Genomic DNA, 18,625 nt, shown 5'->3' with positions numbered 1-18,625 from the left:
TTGAGGCTGCCTCCAGCAGTGAGTCAGTCCCCATAGAGCCCCATGTTAAACTTTACAGCAGAAATAAACATGTTTACAGCCTGGTACAAAAAAAAACAGTTTGGGTCTCTATAGCTCATTTCTCTCTTCATGACAACTGTACGGGGAGAATCTTTATACAACTCACCTGTTTACATTATATTAAGGCTTAAAGTGATGCAGCATTAGGGGCGTGGCCTCTTTGAGTGACAGCTGGGAGCTGCTAGCTGTCTGCTAGGTGTCCCCTCAGCTAATTCAGTCACTGAACGTAACCTCTGGGCCGTGTTTGTTCTGTTGGAGCCTTTTGCTCATGTAAATATCAGACAGATAATCTGTCTGTGCGCTTCATTGGACTAACAGACCATCCAAGGAGCCTGTGCTCGAGTTTTTTCACCAAGTGAAATTGTACTCTAACTTTATTGATATGTTAGCACTAATTAGACGGTATGGCAATGGTCAAAATGATGAACTTGAGGCCTTAAAAGGCATCGACAAACTGATGATTTATGTCATGCACTTACGTCTGCTATTTAAACAGTCAATGGGAAACACCATTATTGTCTTGTTCTCTAGAGTGCCAAGCTGGCCCTCTCAAACATTTATTTCTGATTTTTCCCACAAACCATTTTTCTTACAGTTAAAAGAAATCTAAGATCATCAGAAATGAAAGTTGTAAATCAGCCTTTAATGTATGGGGAATGTTACCTTAGTCAAGGAGTTACAATTATACATATATTACTGTTTCGGTTCCCACTAAGATGTATTTCTGTGTTCACACTTTGAGATACTTATGTTTGAAATCTTGACAGGGATAAAATTCTAACAGCAGTAGGAAGTAAACAGAAAATAAAACCCTGCTGCCCTCTGCTGGAGCTCTGTGATGTTACATTCTGCTCCTGTTATCTGAAGGACCACAGCTGCATCATTATGCATCTGACATATACACAAATCGATCACATGAAATGGGCCCTAAAGAGACTGGAGCCAAAATGGCTTGTTTCAGAAGAACGTTGAACTGAGGGGCAACAACAAAAAGGATTGTTTTAAACTCCTCATCATGAAAAGATACTTCAGTGGAACTACAGAAAAAAATGCATAAACGGTCCTCTTTAACCTAAGAGAAAAAAATACAAAAGATTTAAAGCCAGTGCAAGAAATCTGTTCGGTAAATGTGACAGGTGATTTTGACATCATGGAAGACAGGATTTAATGCTGTGTTCAAACATCAGTCTAAACATTCAGAGTGACTCTTGTGGAAGTTGATGCAGTCGTCTCCAAAGTGGATGATGTTTTTCAGCGTGCTCAGGATCAGTGAGTCAGTGTCATTGTCGAGATCGATCTCTTCGGAGTAGTTCTTCACAGGGAAGATGCAGTTCATTGGGATTCCCACGTCTGCACTGAACTTCTCCATCTATGTAAAAAGTAATAGTAACAGTAATAGATAGTGCATTTAAATGAAAGCAGTGTAACCTGCAATACATGTCTTGAAGGTTCCTGGAGATCGTTGCTGCACACCACCTGCTGCTGTGGACCTGCTCGACTGCAACAACTACTAACATCAGCCTTCCCCATAGTATCATTATTGTTGCTGCTAATGCTAATAGTAGACCTGTTGACTTCAACTGTTACAATCACGATTACCTCAGCCTTTATCATTACTCTGCTTCTCTCGCTAATTTATTTATTTATTTATTTTGCTAATCTTCACCCTAGTCTACCACTATTATTGGCATTGTAACCATAAGTATGTGTCTGTTGTTGTTGTAACAAGAACATATGTTGTTGTTGCTCTCTTTGCCTGTCTCTATCCTGCATCTCCTTCTATCCCATGTTCGGCCCATCCAGTCTCTTCAGATGGCTGTTCAACATGAGTCTGGTTCTGCTCGAGGTTTCTGCCTGTTAAAGGAAGTTGTTCTGCCAATGTGCCGAATGTTGCTAAGTGCTACTCATGGAGATTCATGTTGGGCCTCTCTTTAAATAACAGAACAAAGAGTCGGTCTAGACCTGCTCTTAGTAATGTGTCTCGAGATAACTCTGGTTATGATTTAGCGCTATACAAATAAAATTTGATTTGATTTGATCAGGAACAATGCAGATTCTGTCCTGGCCAGAAACAGTAGGCCAACTCTTTACCCTTGCAGGGCTGCTGGGTAGGCCTAAAATCGTGTCCCCCTGGGGGTCATGTGTGGGGTTCTGCAGGTTTATGGGTTGCCAGGGTCATTTTTACAAGCCATCCAGTCCCTTAATGAACTGAGAGCGGTTACCGCATCCTTGGCATTAAGTCAGACATGTTTCCAGTGGGTGCTGGCCTTTGGCAGAGTTGTCCCTTGTCGTCAGTCCTATTGTGATTTTTTATTGACAGGATCTCAAGGCAGAGATGGGGGGAGAGGGTCCTCAGTTTGTAGTAAGTGGGAAGCAGTTGGAATGAGAGTCAGCACCTGCAAGTCTGGAAAATGGTGCTATGCTCCCTCCGGGTGGGGAATGACTCTGCCTTAAGTGAAGGAGTTTGGATTGTGAGATTGACAGATGGGATGGTGCAGCATCAGCAGTAATGTGAGCACTGTACTGGACTTTGTACTTTCACTGTGAAGAGGGAGATGTGGCTGAAGGCAAAGCTTTTGATTTACCAGTCACATTCGTACCAATCTACGTTCCAACCCTCACCTGTGGTCTCGAGCTCTGGGTAGTGACTGAAAGAATAAGATCGCAGATAAAGGGGCCAAAAAGAGTTTCCTCTGCAGCACCAAAGATAGTGTAACATATCGTAACATCTGATTTTGATGCCTTCTGGGTTTCTTCCTTTGGAGGTTTTCCGGCACATTCCAGAACTTGCTATGGGGATAACATAGGTCATCTTGTCTTGGAATGCCCTGAGATCCCCCTCGACAAGCTGGTAAAGGTTGCCTGGGTGAGGAACACCTGCTTAGCATGCTGCCACAGCAACCCAACCATGGATAAGTGTTAGAAAATGGACTGATTAATGGAATCACCCTTAAAAGTTCTTTCTTTGGGTCAGCCTCTGGTCACAACCCAGAGCTCATGACGGGGGGTGAGGGTAGGAATATAGATCAACGGGTAAATTGAAAGCTTGGCCATCTAGCTAAGCCCCCTTTCCACCACTACCGTGCGTTACAATGCCCCCATTACCGCTGACACTGCACCAATCCATCTATCAATCTCAACCATTTTACTTAGCTCCTAATCGCCCCAGTGTCTGCTGGAGGCCATGACTTATGGAAGCAAACAGAACAACATCATCTGCATAAAAGCAGACATGAAATGATGAGGTCCCCAAACAGGAGCCTCTCCTCCCTTGCCCTTTGAGATTCTGTCCATGAAAATCACAAACAGAATCAATAACAAGCAACCGCCCAGGCAGAGGCCAACACCCTCTTGGAACAGGACTGACTTTGAGACAGGGATGAGGACACAGCTCTCACTTTGGTCATACAGGGACAGAATGGCTTGTGGTGAAGGCCTCAACTGTGATCCCTTGTGATCGTCCCTTGTGTGAATGATTTCTATCACTCATCAAACATACCTTTTCTTTCAGGGAAACAACCTTGTAGACATTCTTTAAATCTTCTTTGATTTCCTGATAGGCCTCACCAATCTTGGTTAGAATGACGACTTGAGGAATCCCTAAAAGAATAACAGGCAGAAAACTACTGAGTCCCTGTCCGGAACTAGAAGAACAGTGTAGAGATCTATTAAAATCCAAGCTTAGATTTCTCACCCAGGTCACTGGCTCCCGCTCTAATGTCCCGAATCTTCTGCAGAGTGTCTGAATTCATGATAGGAAAAGTGTCGGCAGGAATGACACAAACCAGAACATGTACTTTGTCACTGTCAGTTGGAGACTTGTTAAGTATTTATCATCCTCGGCCATCTTAGATTCTGGATTGAACTGGAAAACAAATTTACATTTTGTTTAAGGACACGTGTAATATGTAAAAGATTCTCTAATTCAATAAAATGACAAACTTATTTTGCAGTAAAAGATCGGAAACGTTTCCAGTGTCTGTACCCTGTAACCTTCCTTTACATGTCCCATCAAAGCCAGTTTGACATCGTCCACATGGACTCCACCCTGTGGGCTCAGGCCCATGATGTCATTGAAGACGAAAGGGTAAAAGTCGCCTGAGCCTCCTTTTTGGATCTTGTAGGTTGTGTACTATAAAGCATATATGATGAAAAGTGGTTAGTTAGTTGCTGATGGAGGCAAAATAATTGATAAACTTTTCCTTGTGGAACTGAAAGTTGTTAAAACTGTAAATGCTGCCGTCTCCAAAAGTCTACAAGTTAGTCCAAAACATAGTCCTAAAACTGTGCAGGTCCCGTCTGCACCGTCAGTAACTGCCTCCAAACATCCTTCAACGTCAGCAGTTAGTCCTAAAGGTATGTTAGGGTTTTTCTCAGTGTGACAAAGACATTAGGTAGGTTTAATTTGTCAACAATAATACAGTTTGTTCCGATCACGCTATCTGATTGGAAAAGTGACATTCCATGAGTGCTGATAGTATTTCAGCACTGGGACTTTTCACTGCGTATCACTCCGCCTCAGGTGTTCTGCATACTGTTAACAAACATTACAGCAGACGGTCTTTGACTGATCAAGCTGTTGATCAATCTGACTGACGAAGCAGCCGTTCTGTGATATCACGTGGACAAACACAAAGTAGCAAGAGTGCAGAAGAATGTTTGGGTTGCTTGGCAACAGTCCAGTCCCAGTCGTGCTCAGAACTGTGCTTATACTCTTATACTTATACAAAACTGAATATGGCTCCAACATTTTAGTTTGCACTTACAGGAACGTGTCTCCTGAATAATAGATTCATTGATGGATTGATGGATCTGCCTGTGTCTTATATGATGACGGTGTGATCCCTGATGCATAGTTTTATTTCTCTTTGTCTAAACATTGTTTGTTCACAATAACTTTATGCAAATGCTGAATCATTTGAGGGCATTTTCCCCCTAGTAGTACGGGGAACGTAACAGGGTACTATGGATGAAAGCTTATAATAAAAAGCACTAAAGCACGTTTAATAAAGGTTTACAAAATAGGAATTTGTGATGTTAATCAACACCGTCTAAATTCTTCCAACCTTTTTGGTGAAACAGCCACTTTGGACGACAGCTGCCAAGGCATGTGCGTACATTCTGCCATGTAAGACACTTTGGACAGAGTTGATGAAACTGGATTTTCCAGCTCCAACCGGCCCATGAAGAAGAATCCTGATCTGTTCGCCTTCAGTCTGAGGTTTGAAGTTGTTCACATACTGAAGGGCGCTCCTTTTGTCGCTGCTCAGGGATGACAGATAGATTATTGGTTTAAGTGTTATTTCAAAAATGTTCTGTTTGAGTCGCAGACACACTCACCTCCAGTTTATTGTTCTCCATGGTTTGATATGAACACGAAACACTTTCAGATGAGACAAAAGATTATTGTGCATCAACATCTTGTTGTTTTTTATGACACAGAACTATGTGTTAAAAAGAAAACAGTCTTACATGGAGATTCAGCAGGTTTGGACTTTTTTCCTCCCATGTCTGAAAAGGAAAATGTTTTCTCAGCTTTGAATGAAGTCTTTTGACATTAGACCTTTGTAGGTAAATTTAATGAATACAATTTGGTCACAATATTAATTATTGGCTGGCAGTGACTCATTACTGTTGACAAAATGCCTTCAGCAGAACAGAACTTATTTCATGCAATATTTTACCAACCCAAAACTTTAACATCTGTTTTTAGTGGAATAGAGCTTTAAAACCCCACATGATAAAAAATGCTGATTTAAGTATAAATGAAGGGCTTATCAAGCGTATAAAAGTGTGAGTTGTAAAAGCTTGTTTGCTGTGCCGATCCTGCTGAGTGATACTAAACTCAACTTAAACCTATAATAAAAATAATGCATCATCAGAAAAACTATAAACTGATTTTTCTTTTGCAAAAACTAAAAGTAACACTAAACTGAAGGTTCAGTTTTTAAAAGATCATATTTGTTTACTTTATTAGGAAATAATCTTAATAATTGCAATTAAAACGATTTAAAAATAATAATAAAGAGTTTAACAATCACAGGGTGCGCAGAATAATTACACATTTAAATATTAACATAAGGGAAACTACGTACCTGGTTGCTGTTCTGAAAAAAGTGAAAGAGTGAATGAGCCTCAGAATAAGTGCACCTGTTCATAAAGCCACAAAAAATGTCGGTGCAGTAAGTTTCACTTTCATCAGTTTTTTTATCTGTCTTAAGATTTAAACACTATGCAGGAGGCTTTTTTCTTTTCCCGTTAAGTTTGTTTTTACACGTCACAATTACTGCAATGGAAGTGGCGTATACCTCTTTCAGGCCCCATTTCACTGATAGGTTCGCCACAATAAACCATTTCTGCTTCACATTTTCATGCTCATCATTATTTAATACGCTGGTAACAAACACGTACACACTGACAACAAGAATGGAGAAGAGTTTGCAGTTGCCAGAATACTCTTCATATCTCTTAGAGTTCTGTGGTGAGAGATTTTATCCACTGAAACCAGTTTGTACTTTTAAGATACGAGTTTTTAGACACTTTAGACGGAGCAGATTAAACTGGACTTTCAAGCTCCAGCCGGACCATGAAGAGTAATCCTGATCTGCTGTCGGTTATTTGGTTGTTTGAAGTCCTTCACAAACTGCAGAGCACTCTGTTGCATTACATAAGACAAAAACAAACAAAACCAAAAAAACCTAACAAACGCAAATTACTCATAATGTCTCAATTTAGTTTTGAGTGAATCATCTGTGACCTTAAATATGTGTTTTTCCTTAAAGTAGCACCAGGAAGTTTAAACATTTGTTGCCAGCGTAAAAGCCACAATTAATGTTAGCATAACAACTTTACAGCTAACATCGCCATTTGGCAGTTAACATACGATGAAATACGAGAGGTCCAGTGCATTTTACTTCCAGGCTTCAATAAAAGTGTTGTGAGTTGTGTGTGTTCATACTTTAGAATTTATTTTTACCTCTACTGTTATAACATGTAACACTGTCAGGCGGTGATGTTAGCTAGGAATTGGTTTAATGCTAACATTAACTGTTGTCCAACTGTAACTATTGTAACTAATGTCTACATTTATAGGACTTGAAACCTGGAACCGAGCAGCACTTAAGTCTAAAATATGTGTTTTTACTTAAACTAAAGCCAGGAAGTGTAATAGTTTGTTGCCTGGGTAAATATAATTGTCACAAGTCAAAACCAAAGACAAACCCAAATGCACGACTCAGAGACCAGAGTTCACAAAAAATAGTTTCTTTACTGAAACAGTAAACAGGTTACAAGGAAAAAATATCCAGGCAGGCAAACCAAGTTAGAGGGATCAGACTGAGGCAGAGTCGGGAAACAGGCAGGGTCGATATCAGGATCAAAAACAGATAATCAGGCTGGATACAAAAACGCTGGATGGTATAGGTACAAGACACTATGACAATCTGGCAGAGGGTGAGTGGGGAAGCACATGTTAAATAGTGTGGGGAGTGATTAGGGAATGAGGAGCAGGTGAGGTGAGACTACAGGTGCAGGGACTTGTCTAGATGAGGTAGGAGTGGTTAGGAGGTGGAACTGGAGAGGAGGCGGGGTGAGTGAACTATGGGTGAGGGGAGCTGAGCGATGAGGATGACCGGGTCTGAAATGACAGGAGAATTAGTAAACAGAATATTGCAGGCAAACAGAATGAATATTGCAGGTGTATAACTAAAACCATGACAATAATAATGTATAAAAACTGGAACAATTACCTTTGACTTTAAAGGTTTGACTTTCACATTAAATTAACACGTTCACATCTGTAAACATTACTCATGAAAGAGACATTTATAAAATAAGGTTCACTCTGCTGAAGAATCCAAAAGCAGATTTATTGTTTGCTGTTAACAGAAGCTAAATGGTCACATAGTCACATACATTTATCTTACACTAAAATTCCATTTTATTTAGAGACTGTCTTTATTAGAAATGAATCTAAAGTACTTTGTGGGTTTCACCGATAAGACTGCAAAGGTTATAGCCTGAAGATGAAGTCTTACATAAACACACCATGCGCTACAGTTTTAGGTACTTTACAAGAGAACACCTGCTGTTTTACTCTCTGCCCTCTGCCCACTGATTCAAAGTGACACACATATTTTATGTCATGCTATAGAACTTTATTTGGAGTGTATCTAGGCATGAATATTAAAAGGGAACCTATAATACAATCAGAATAAAGAGGGTATTTTACTGTGCAGGCCGACCACACGTAAACTGACTGAAAACTTGTTCTCAGTCATTGATGAGAGGGCTCCAACATTTTAAACATTCAAACGTTACTCATATCAACACAAAGCTGTGTTTGCATCAAGAATATACAGACTGATCATCTAGCAATATAGAACTATATAAAAAAAAATATTTTTGGTTGTTTAAATTTTTGTTCATGTTTGATTGATAAATGTTTGAACTACAAAGCTGCTGCACGTCTAGCTGTCATCAGGAGCTCAGAGTAACTGCAGAATCCACTTCTTTAACAACATCTTTCCCCTCATTAATTTATGTCATAATTATGCGTCTGAGTTTACATAAATCGATCACATGAAAAGGGCCTGCACCGTTAGGGAGCGGGCCTTAAAGAGACAGGAGCCACAATGGCTTGTTTTAGACTGAGGTTGAACTGGGGGACTGCACCGGTGACCTGATTTTAAAATAATATATTTTTTAAACTGTGAATCCTTTTGTGTTGTGTTAACTCAAGCAAGTTAACACAAGCAAGGGTCAAGGGTCAAGGATCAAGGGTCAAGTCAGTAAGTGCCAACAAACCGCTTCAGGGTTCGGCAGGCATGCACACAGGTTAAGCACAGGCGTAAAGAAGCAGATTAGTCTTATTTAGTCATGAAAATTTTAAGGGGGACCGTTGATGCTTTTTCATTTTCTGTCGTGTATAAACATTAAAGCTGGCCAATCAGAATAAATCATTTTTTAAACTGTGAATCCTGAAAAGATACTTGAGCGGATCCCAGAACCAAAATATGGAGCAAGAAATGAGCAGAAAAGATCCTCTATTATGTTCCAGAGAATAAAATACTAAAGATTTGAAGCCAGTGAAAGAAATCTTTTTGGTAAATGAAGCAGGTTATTATTTTGAGATGATGAGACAGAATAAGTCTGTGTTCAAGCATCAGTCCAAAAATCCAGAGTGACTCTTGTGGAAGTTGATGCAGTCGTCTCCAAAGTGGATGATGTTTTTCAGCGCGCTCAGGATCAGTGAGTCAGTGTCGTTGTTGAGATCGATCTCTTCGCTGTAGTTTCTTATAGGGTAGATGCAGTTCATCGGGATTCCCACGTCTGCACTGAGCCTCTCCATCTATGTAAAAAGTAAAAGTAACAGTAATATATAGTGCAATGTAATGAAAGCAGTGGCAGGCCTTTCCTGAGTAACTAAAGTCCAGCCTCCGAATCAGGAGGAACAACGCAGACGTTTTCTTGGCCGTGGAACAGAGGACCAGCTCTTTACCCTGGCAGGGCTGCTGGGTGGGGGACTTGGACTTGGAGAAGTCCTACGATCGTGTCCCCGTGAGAGCTGTGTCCACATCCTCAACATAAAATCGAACACGTTTCCAGAGTGCGTAGGCCTCCGCCTGGGTTACCTTTGTCACCATTCCTGTTTTTGATTTTCATAAACAAGCCCTTAAGGCTCAGCTGGGGCAAAAGAGTGTCCAGTTTGGGGACAGAATGCATCTCTGCTTTATGAAGGTGATGTGGTTCTGTTGGCTTCATCAAGCTTTGACCTCCAGCAGGCACTGGGGCAGTTTGCAGCCGAGTGTAAAGTGGTAATGGTTCTCTGCTGGAAAACGGTGGATGCTCTCTCCTGATGGGGAGTGAGTCTCTGCCCAGGAGACAGAGTTTAAGAACCTCGGGTCTTGTTCACAGTCACAGGGTGGCTGGGCTCAGCATTAGACATGGGGCAAGGAGCTCAGACATCTGGAGGGAGCTCGGAGTAGAGCCACTACTCCTTTGAGCTGCTTATCTGCAGCTCCTGGGCTCCTCCCTTTGGAGGTTTTCTGGGCACGTCCAACTGGGACGAGACACCAGGGTATACCCGGAGTCCGCTGGAGCCATAACATTCTGACCACCTACAGGTGAAGTGAATAACACTGATTATCTCGTTACAATGGCACCTGTCAGTGGGTGGGATATGTTCGGCAGCAAGTGAACATTTTATCCTCAGAGTTCATGTGTTGGAAGCAGGAAAAATGGGCGAGCGTAAGAATGTGAGCGACTTTGACAAGGGTCAAACTGTGATGGCTAGACGACTGGGTCAGAGCGTCTCCAAAACTACAGCTCGTGGGGTGTTCCCGGTCTGCAGCGGTCAGGACCGACCTAAAGTGGTCCAAAGAAGGTGAACAGGTGAACCAGCGACAGGGTCATGGGCGGCTGGGTCACTGTGGCAGCATGCTAAGCAGATAGGCAAGACGTCCCCCGCCCAACAACATTTACCAGGTCCTCCAGGGGGTCCTCAAGGAATTCCCAGACAAGATGAGCAATGTTATCCCAACAGCAAGTTCTGGAATGTGCCCGGAAAACCTAAAAAGGAAAAAACCCAGGAAGCATCCTAATCAGGTGTCCAAGCCACATTAGCTGGCGCCTTTTAATTCAAAGGAGCAGTGGCTCTACTCACTGCCAACTTATTTGTTAGGGGCAGTAACTCACTCCCCACCCAGGGGGTGCTGTTTCCTGGCAGAGATCAACGGCCTCAGACTTGGAGGTGCTGACTCTCATCCACACCTGGCTGCAAATCGCCCCAGTGTCTGCTGGAGGTCACAGTTGGGGAAACAAACAGAAGATGACATTATGAGGTCCCCAAACTGGACACTCTTTTCCCCTTGGTGCTTTCAGATTCTGTCCATGCAAATCACAAACAGATTGGATAACAAACGACCGCCCAGGCTGAGGCCAACAACCGCAGGAAACGGGACTGACTTTGGGACGGGAGGACACAGCTTTCACTTTGGTCATACAGGGACAGAATGGCTTGTCACAAAGGCCCAAACTGTGATTCCTGAAGTGTAAATGATTCTAACATACCTTTTCCTTCAGGGAAACGACGTTGTAGACATTCTTTAAATCTTTTTTGATTTCAGGATCGGCTGCATCAATCTTGGTTAAAACGATGACTTGAGGAATCCCTAAAAGAAGAAAACGACTGAGTCCTCATTTGGTGCTTAAGAACAATGTGAAGATCTATTAAAGATTCCTCACCCAGTTCACTGGCTCTGCCTCTAATGTCCCGAATCTTCTGCAGAATGTCTGGAGTCATTATAGATAAAGTGTCGGCAGGAAGGACACAAACCAGAACATGCACTTTGTCGTCCTCAGTTGGAGATTCAATGTAGTATTTATCATCCTTGGTCATCTTCGATTCAGGATTGAACTGGAAAACAAAATTAGATTCAGTTAAAACACAAAGTAAGATTTATAAATATGTATCCGTCTGTCTGTCTGTCCGTCATGACAAACTTATTTTATAGGGAAAATCTGAAAGTTTCCAGTGTCTGTACCTTGTAACCTTCCTTCACGTGTCCCATCAAAGCCAGCTTGACGTCGTCCACATGGACTCCGCCCTGTGAGCTCAGGCCCATGATGTCATTGAAGACAAAAGGGTAAAGGGTCTCTGGGTCTCCTCTTTGGACCTTGTAGGTTGTGTACTGTAAAGCACAGATGGTGGAAAGTGATTAGTTAGTTGTTGATGTAAGCTAAATAATTCACTTTTCCTTGTGCACCTGAAAGTGTTCCCCTGAAAACTGTGCAGGTCCACTTTGCTCACCCGCCTAAATGTTAAATTACTAAATATACTATTCTAAATCATATTAACCAGTCGCTACAGATTTCGAGGACCATTTCTGTGATTGTTGCAACCTAAAATCCACTTTGAGTGACTTGGACAAAAACCGCTCTTCCTATTGGCTGAGCAAGCTGTTCGTCTTCTGACATCACTCTGGGTTGATTTCTGTGACAAGACACGAGTGAAACTAAACATGTCATTTGCCATGAAATGATCAATTTGCACGTTGATGCATTACAATGCAACCCATGTGCCCAATGGAGAATCCACACGTGAGTTGTTAATGCTGCTCTACTTGTCATTTTCAGCGCTGAAATAAAACCATGAATAAGAGACGGAGATTATATCTCACTGTATGAACACTGGGCTGACACAAGCGTCAGTAACACAGCTTCTGATTGGTTAAAAGACGTTACACAAGGCATCAGGAAGTGGCTAAATGGACAGCTAACTGTTTTCATCACGGAAACGTGGATAAATGACCACTAGAAGTCATTGAGTGTTGGATTTATTGTTATAGATTCACTGTAAAGCGTGTGCATAAAGACTTGGTAGTTCGAGGCCGGACTAGCTTGTGAAAGAGAAACACATGGAGCCTCGTTAGCACGGCACAGCTGTCACATCTCTAGCATGCAGCATTCAAGAGTGCTCAGGACACAGTATATAATTACCTGTGATGTTTATATAACAATGGAGACCTCAGGTTATCAATATTTAGACTTTTAAAGAACTGAGGATAAATTGTGCAACTGCGACTTCGTGACTTCCTGGAGGGAACGATTAAGTGAACAAATTTGGTTAACAAAACTGAATTTGGCTCTGATATGTTTGTTTGCAGTTTCTGAAACTTCCTTCCTGAATAAAAGACGTATTTCTCTGCTTTAGTATCGAGTGATGGTACGATTCCTCATCCATAGTTTGTTTCTGTTTGTCTGAACATTTTTACGGAGACTTCATGCTTGTGTTCTGATGTTTTGTTAAAACACTCTATTTCCCTCAAAATGCTAATGCTGAATCGTTCTGAGGGCACGTTGGTCTGTGTGGTTAAAAGTTTAAATAAAAAAGTCGTAATACAAGTTTGATAAAGGTTTGCAAAGTTATTCAGTGACATAAAAAATCTTTGACTTTTTCTTCATCGACAGTTCTTCCTACCTTTTTGGTGAAACAGCTAGTTTGGGCGTTAGCTACCAGAGCCTGTGCGTACATTCTGCCATGTAAGACGCTTTGGACAGAGTTGATGAAGCTGGATTTTCCAGCTCCGTTCGGCCCATGAAGAAGAATCCTGATCTGCTGGCCTTCAGTCTGAGGTTTGTAGCTGTTCACATACTGAAGGGCGCTCTGTTTTACTCTGCTCAGGGAAAGAAACATGGCATTAGATTATGGACTAAAGTGCAATTTAAAGTTTCCAATGCCTGTTTGAGTCACAGACACACTCACCCCCAGTTTATTGTTCTCCATGGTTTGTTGAAAACTGACCAAAACACAAAACGCGTTAAAGTGAGATAAAAGATCTTCATGCATCAACAGCTTGTTATTTTCCATGACAAAGAATTATGTGTTAAAAAGAAAACAATCTTACGTGAAGGTTCAGCAGGTTTGGAGTGTTTTTCTCCCATGGCTGGAAAATAAAAACATAGACAGTAAAACTCTGAGCTCAGCTGCGAATAAGACTTTCGTTTTTTGATTTTTTCAATTCAGCACAATATTATTTGTGGGCTCCCGGTGACTCAGTACTGTTACAAAATGAACCTGCAACAGCAAAAAGGTATTTTTTTGATTGATTGATTTTGAAAATATTGAGAATAAAAAATTAAAAGTAGATAAATTATTGAACAAGAAAATCAATGACCAACAACATCGACTGCCATATTAAAACCGTACATGTGTAACGGAGTAGAGCATTCATGGTTAAATTATTGCCAAAGTAGTGTAACAGCGCCATGACAGCGCCATCTACTGGCACAGTGCCAGTGCGTGACTTTGTGGGGTGGCCAGGTTCCTGCTCAGGTGAATGCACAGCGGTAGGTTGCGCTGTGTGGTTAATAAATTACTCAATGAAGGTTGTTTTTGTGGTTTTATTCAGAGAGAGAGAGAGTTGGGTCTCATCAGCAGCCCGCAAGTCAGCCTGAGCACAACTCTAGAGTCGTGCTGCCTTTACTTGTCAGAGTCTCTGCTTATAAACCGTCTACAGACAAAGAAGCAAAGGAACCACATTTGTCAAGCATATCTTGAGTTACAACTTCCTGGAAGTTACATTTGGGTGAGGCATCTAGTCAACACCCACAAAGACAATAACACAACTTGTATGCACGGATATGTCACGATAGTCTTCTGAGTCAGGCTTTGCACTAACCTACACAGAGTGAGCAGTCCTCAGCAGATCTACATCACATATACAAGCAGCAGTCGTAGCCCGGTGTGCAGGCTCCTTTCCCTCCTCAGTGAGCTACTCACCTCTATGTCCTGCTAACCGTCAGCACCTTTTAGGCCTAAAGAGCTGTTTTCTCAACTTCACCCCAGACTACATCATTTATCGTAGTTTTAACACAAGGTATAGAGATTTAGCTTGTTAAAGAAAATATTATATGGTGATTAAATTTTTAACGGATTAAATAAACGGACATCCTGTCTGATGATGACTAACGTATGTTTTAACCACTACAAACTTACATAATAAAAATAAGACAGTGTCATAAAAACTACTGACAATTTTTACCTTTACAAAACCCAGGAGTTAAATAAACTGATAAAAAACAAATAAAGAGATTAACAATGACAGGAAGCACAGATTAATAAAACATTTCAATATAAGAGAAACTTCGTACCGTTCGTGCGCTGTTGTCCTCGAATAAAGTGAAAGTGAATCTGACGAAATAAAAACGTTCATCCAGCCACAACGTCTCGTTCAGCAGGTTTCACTTCCTTTTTCAGGTTTTTTTAACAGTTATCTGTTTTTTAGATTTAAACACTGAGCAGAAGTTTGACTTCCCTCAAGATGTAAAATGACAAGCTCAAAAGCTATGTTTCGAACTTCACTTTGAAGATCAGCAGATGACTGATGTGAAGGTGTCACTTCTCTCACAACAATCCTGTGGCTGCTTCCGATTGCGTCTTCATAGTCAACACACAGATTTGCACAGCCTACTATACTCCAGCTGAGATCTGCTCTTTGAGCACATGGCTCATCATCCTTTTCAAATATGTTTATTGGGAAACCAATCACATAACAGAGAAATTAACAGTCGACAGTTATGTTTCCTTTGTTTTTTACAAAAGGTGAAAAAGTAATCCCTGACAAAAAAGACTAATGACAAAAATGAATAGCAAGTAAACAAGCAAAGCCCTGCATCAACAAAACAGATGAAACAAAAAGGACAGGACAAAAAATAAAAACATAAAAAAGACAACAGTGCGTGCCCTCCCAACACCCCCCATCCCCCACCCCCCTTAGGAGTGCATCCAACTAGGGACTCAATCAGATTCTCTTTCGAGATGAGAGACCAAAGGTTACCAGATTTTATCAAAGTCCCTCAACTTGTCTTTCAGAATAAATCGAATTCTCTCCAAATGTAAGGTGTCTGTCAAATCAGTCAACCAATGCTTAAATGAAGGGACCTCTCTCTTCTTCCAGTTAAGTAGGATCAGTTTTTTTGCTGTTATAAGGCCATATGCCAGAAGGTGCTGTTGTGCACTATTTAGCTTCCTTAGCCCCTCAGATGTTCCCAGAATTATTAAAATAAGGTCTGGGTCTAGTCGAATCCCCAAAATCAACGAAAAGAAATCAAATATTTCATGCCAATAGTTCTGAAGTTTGGGGCAGAGAGCGAAACTATGAGATAGGGTACCCTCCATGGACTCACATTTCTCACACAAAGGAGAGACTTCAGGAAATATTTTATGCAGCTTCGTTTTGGAGTAGTGTAGTCTGTGCACTATTTTAAATTGAATCAAACAGTGTCGGGCGTTTATAGAACAATCATGGATGTGCTCCAAACTCTCCTCCCACACATTGGGAGGTATCAGGGCTCCGAACTGTCTTTCTCACTCCTCTTTTATCCTGTCCATCTTAGGAAGGCACATGTTTTGTAGTATCTCATATAGTTGCGAGACTATGTAGCGTGGATTGGGGAACAGATTAAATAAACTCTCTATCTTGTCTGGGTTTGCCTTCTCAAAATTAGGGAGGTGTGTTCTGACATAGTTCCTAATCTGAAGATATCTGAAAAACTGATTCCTCGGTAAATTAAACCTTTCTTGGAGTTGCTGGAAAGAGGCAAAAGTCCCCTCTATGTATAGGTTACCAACAATACAAATCCCCAATCGTTTCCAGGTGGAAAAGGCCTCATCCAGAGCTGAGGGAGTGAAAGAGGGGTTTGCAGTTATAGGTAACAGGAATGAAACTGCCTTAAGTTTTAGATGATTCCTCAGTTGTTTCCAAATCTTAATTAAAGCATAAATTACAGGGTTATGTTTAAAACAAGATCTATTGACTGGGACGGGAGATAGTACAACAGCTCTAATAGAATAAGGTAGACAGTCTTCCCGTTCCATCTCTAGCCCATCATAGGGTATTGGGTTGTCATCTAACCAATATACCATAGAGCGCATCCAAGTGGCCCAGTAATATAAAATAAAATTAGGCAGTGCCAGCCCCCCATTAGTTTTGTGTTTACAAAGATGGTCCTTCTTTATTCTATGAGACTTGTAATTCCATACAAAGGGGAGAATGATTGAGTCCAATTTAATGAAAAAGGATTTGGCAAGGTAAATAGGTAGGTTTTGAAAAAGATAAAGTAGCTGAGGGAGAAAAATCATCTTAATAGCATTCACTCTGCCCAGCAGAGAAATGGGGAGTGTTTTCCAAAATTGTATATTGTCTGCTAACTTATTTAACGGGGTGGGGAAATTGGCCTTGTAAAGATCATTATACTTCTTGGTAATTACTATCCCCAAATAAGTTAAGCTGTCTGATGCTATTCTGAGAGGAAACTGTTTGAGCCAATCTTGATCTGTAACTTGTACTGGTAGTAGCTCGCTTTTGCCCCAGTTAATCTTATACCCCGAGAAACTACCAAACAGTTGAAATGTTTTCAAAATTGAAGGAATTGTAATCCTAGACTGCATGGCAAATAACAAAATGTTGTCCGCGTACAATGATATTTTATTCTTGGTGTATTCTGTATTGTAACCATGTATATCTGGATGCGAGCGAATAGTCTCGGCCAGCGGTTCTATGGCTAACGCGAACAGTAGAGGGCTAAGTGGGCAGCCCTGCCTCGTGCCCCTACCCAGCCGGAAAGGATCAGAAAGAGTTTTATTAGTAAGTATTTTGGCCCGGGGGCTATTGTATAATAGCTTAGTCCAGGACACAAATTTATCACCACAGTTGAACTTCTGCAAGACCGAGAATAAGTATGCCCATTCGACCCGGTCGAATGCTTTTTCAGCATCTAAACTGAGGATAATAAGGTCCTTTTGGGGAAGTCTGGGAGAGTGCATGATATTTAAAAGACGTCTAAAGTTATGGAAGGAATTTCTTTGTGGGATAAACCCAGTTTGGTCTGGGTGAATCAGCTTGCACATAAATACATTAAGTCTTCTGGCCAATGTCTTGGCTAGAATTTTTTGATCCGAATTTAATAACGAGACTGGCCTGTAAGAACCCACTTCTTCCAAATCTTTCCCTTTTTTGGGAAGGAGGGTAATAGTGGCTTCGGTCAGAGTCTGGGGCAGTATACCATCCTCGTACGATTGGATGTACATCTTACGCAGGTAAGGAACCAGCAATCCCCCAAATCTCTTGTAGATCTCATTGCTGAGTTCATCAGGGCCGGGACTTTTACCGTTTTTCATTGAACCAATGGTTGCTAATAGCTCTTTACATGTGATGTCTGCCCCTAAGGTATCGCGGTCCGCTTGACTCAGTGACGGGAGATCACATTTATCTAGAAATGTCTGCATTGTTTCTCCTACAGAATTCACCTCAGAAGTGTATAGCGTTTCATAAAACTGTCTAAATCTGTCATTAATATCCTTGGGAGATGTAAGGACATTTCCTGAACCAGACTTAATTTTGTGGATAGTCCTGTCGTTCTCAAGTTTTCGTAATTGTCTCGCCAGTAATTTGTGTGGCTTATCACCGAATTCAAAATATCGCTGTTTTGTGAAAATAAAGGCTCTGCAAATCCTATCTGATAAAATCTTGTTAAGTTTAAATTTAAGAGTCGATATTTTAGTAGGTTTTTCTAATGAGGGGCGCAGAGCATTCTCCATATCGAGTTGGCGAATTTCCTCTTCAAGTTCAAGTTGTTTTGCCTTGTTACGCTTCTTGAGAGAGGATTGAAAAGAAATAATGTGCCCTCTCAAGTAAGCCTTAAATGTTTCCCATAACAGTGTAGGAGATGTGTTTTCATTGTCGTTAGTTTCAAAAAATAACTTAATGTTTGATTCCAGATATTCACAGAATCTTTTATCTGTGATGAGTTGAGGATTGAATCTCCAATTTCTCTGGGCAGGTGCATTCTCACCAAGCTGTAATGAAAATGATATCGGGCTGTGGTCGGAGATAATAATATTGTGGTATTTTGCATTGTAGGAAAATGGCATTAATTTACCATCAACCAAGAAAAAGTCTATCCTGGTATAGCTATTATGTACTTTAGATTGAAATGAATATTCTCTACCAGTAGCATTAGAAATCCGCCACACATCAAAAACATTCATATTTTCAATGTAAAG

At 41.0% G+C, this 18,625-nt stretch overlaps 1 protein-coding gene and 1 pseudogene across 1 annotated transcript; both read right to left on the bottom strand.

Moving 5' to 3' along the window:
- Positions 1–706: 706 nt before the first annotated feature.
- Positions 707–5,569, bottom strand: LOC138585179 (interferon-induced protein 44-like; annotated as a pseudogene).
- A 1,738-nt stretch (positions 5,570–7,307) lies between these two features.
- On the bottom strand, positions 7,308–17,740 carry LOC138612089 (interferon-induced protein 44-like). Its single transcript, XM_069685402.1, has 8 exons — positions 17,626–17,740; positions 13,467–13,505; positions 13,325–13,358; positions 13,040–13,235; positions 11,604–11,750; positions 11,305–11,476; positions 11,131–11,231; positions 7,308–9,409 (listed from the first exon to the last, which is right to left on the bottom strand). Exons 1-8 carry the CDS (start codon positions 17,738–17,740, stop codon positions 9,224–9,226), a joined length of 990 nt encoding a protein of 329 aa, XP_069541503.1. The 3' UTR covers positions 7,308–9,223.
- Positions 17,741–18,625: the final 885 nt, after the last annotated feature.

The sequence above is a fragment of the Semicossyphus pulcher genome, unplaced genomic scaffold, assembly GCF_022749685.1.
Source record: "Semicossyphus pulcher isolate SPU_LCO1_2020_fin unplaced genomic scaffold, fSemPul1.0.p SCAF_11, whole genome shotgun sequence".
NCBI lineage: Eukaryota > Metazoa > Chordata > Actinopteri > Labriformes > Labridae > Semicossyphus > Semicossyphus pulcher.
Note: the sequence above shows the minus strand (reverse complement) of the source record. Positions and strands in the feature narration are given on the sequence as shown.

Bases quoted from the DNA above. Each gene is read 5' to 3' on its own strand.
- LOC138612089 (XM_069685402.1), bottom strand. From the start codon at position 17,740: ATGAAAAACGGTAAAAGTCCCGGCCCTGATGAACTCAGCAATGAGATC. The intron at 11,477-11,603 runs GTACAGACACTG...TTTGTTTTCCAG, and splicing joins ACGTGAAGGAAGGTTACAAG to TTCAATCCTGAATCGAAGAT. The intron at 9,410-11,130 runs GTATGTTAGAAT...CTTTTTACATAG, and splicing joins TCGTTTCCCTGAAGGAAAAG to ATGGAGAGGCTCAGTGCAGA.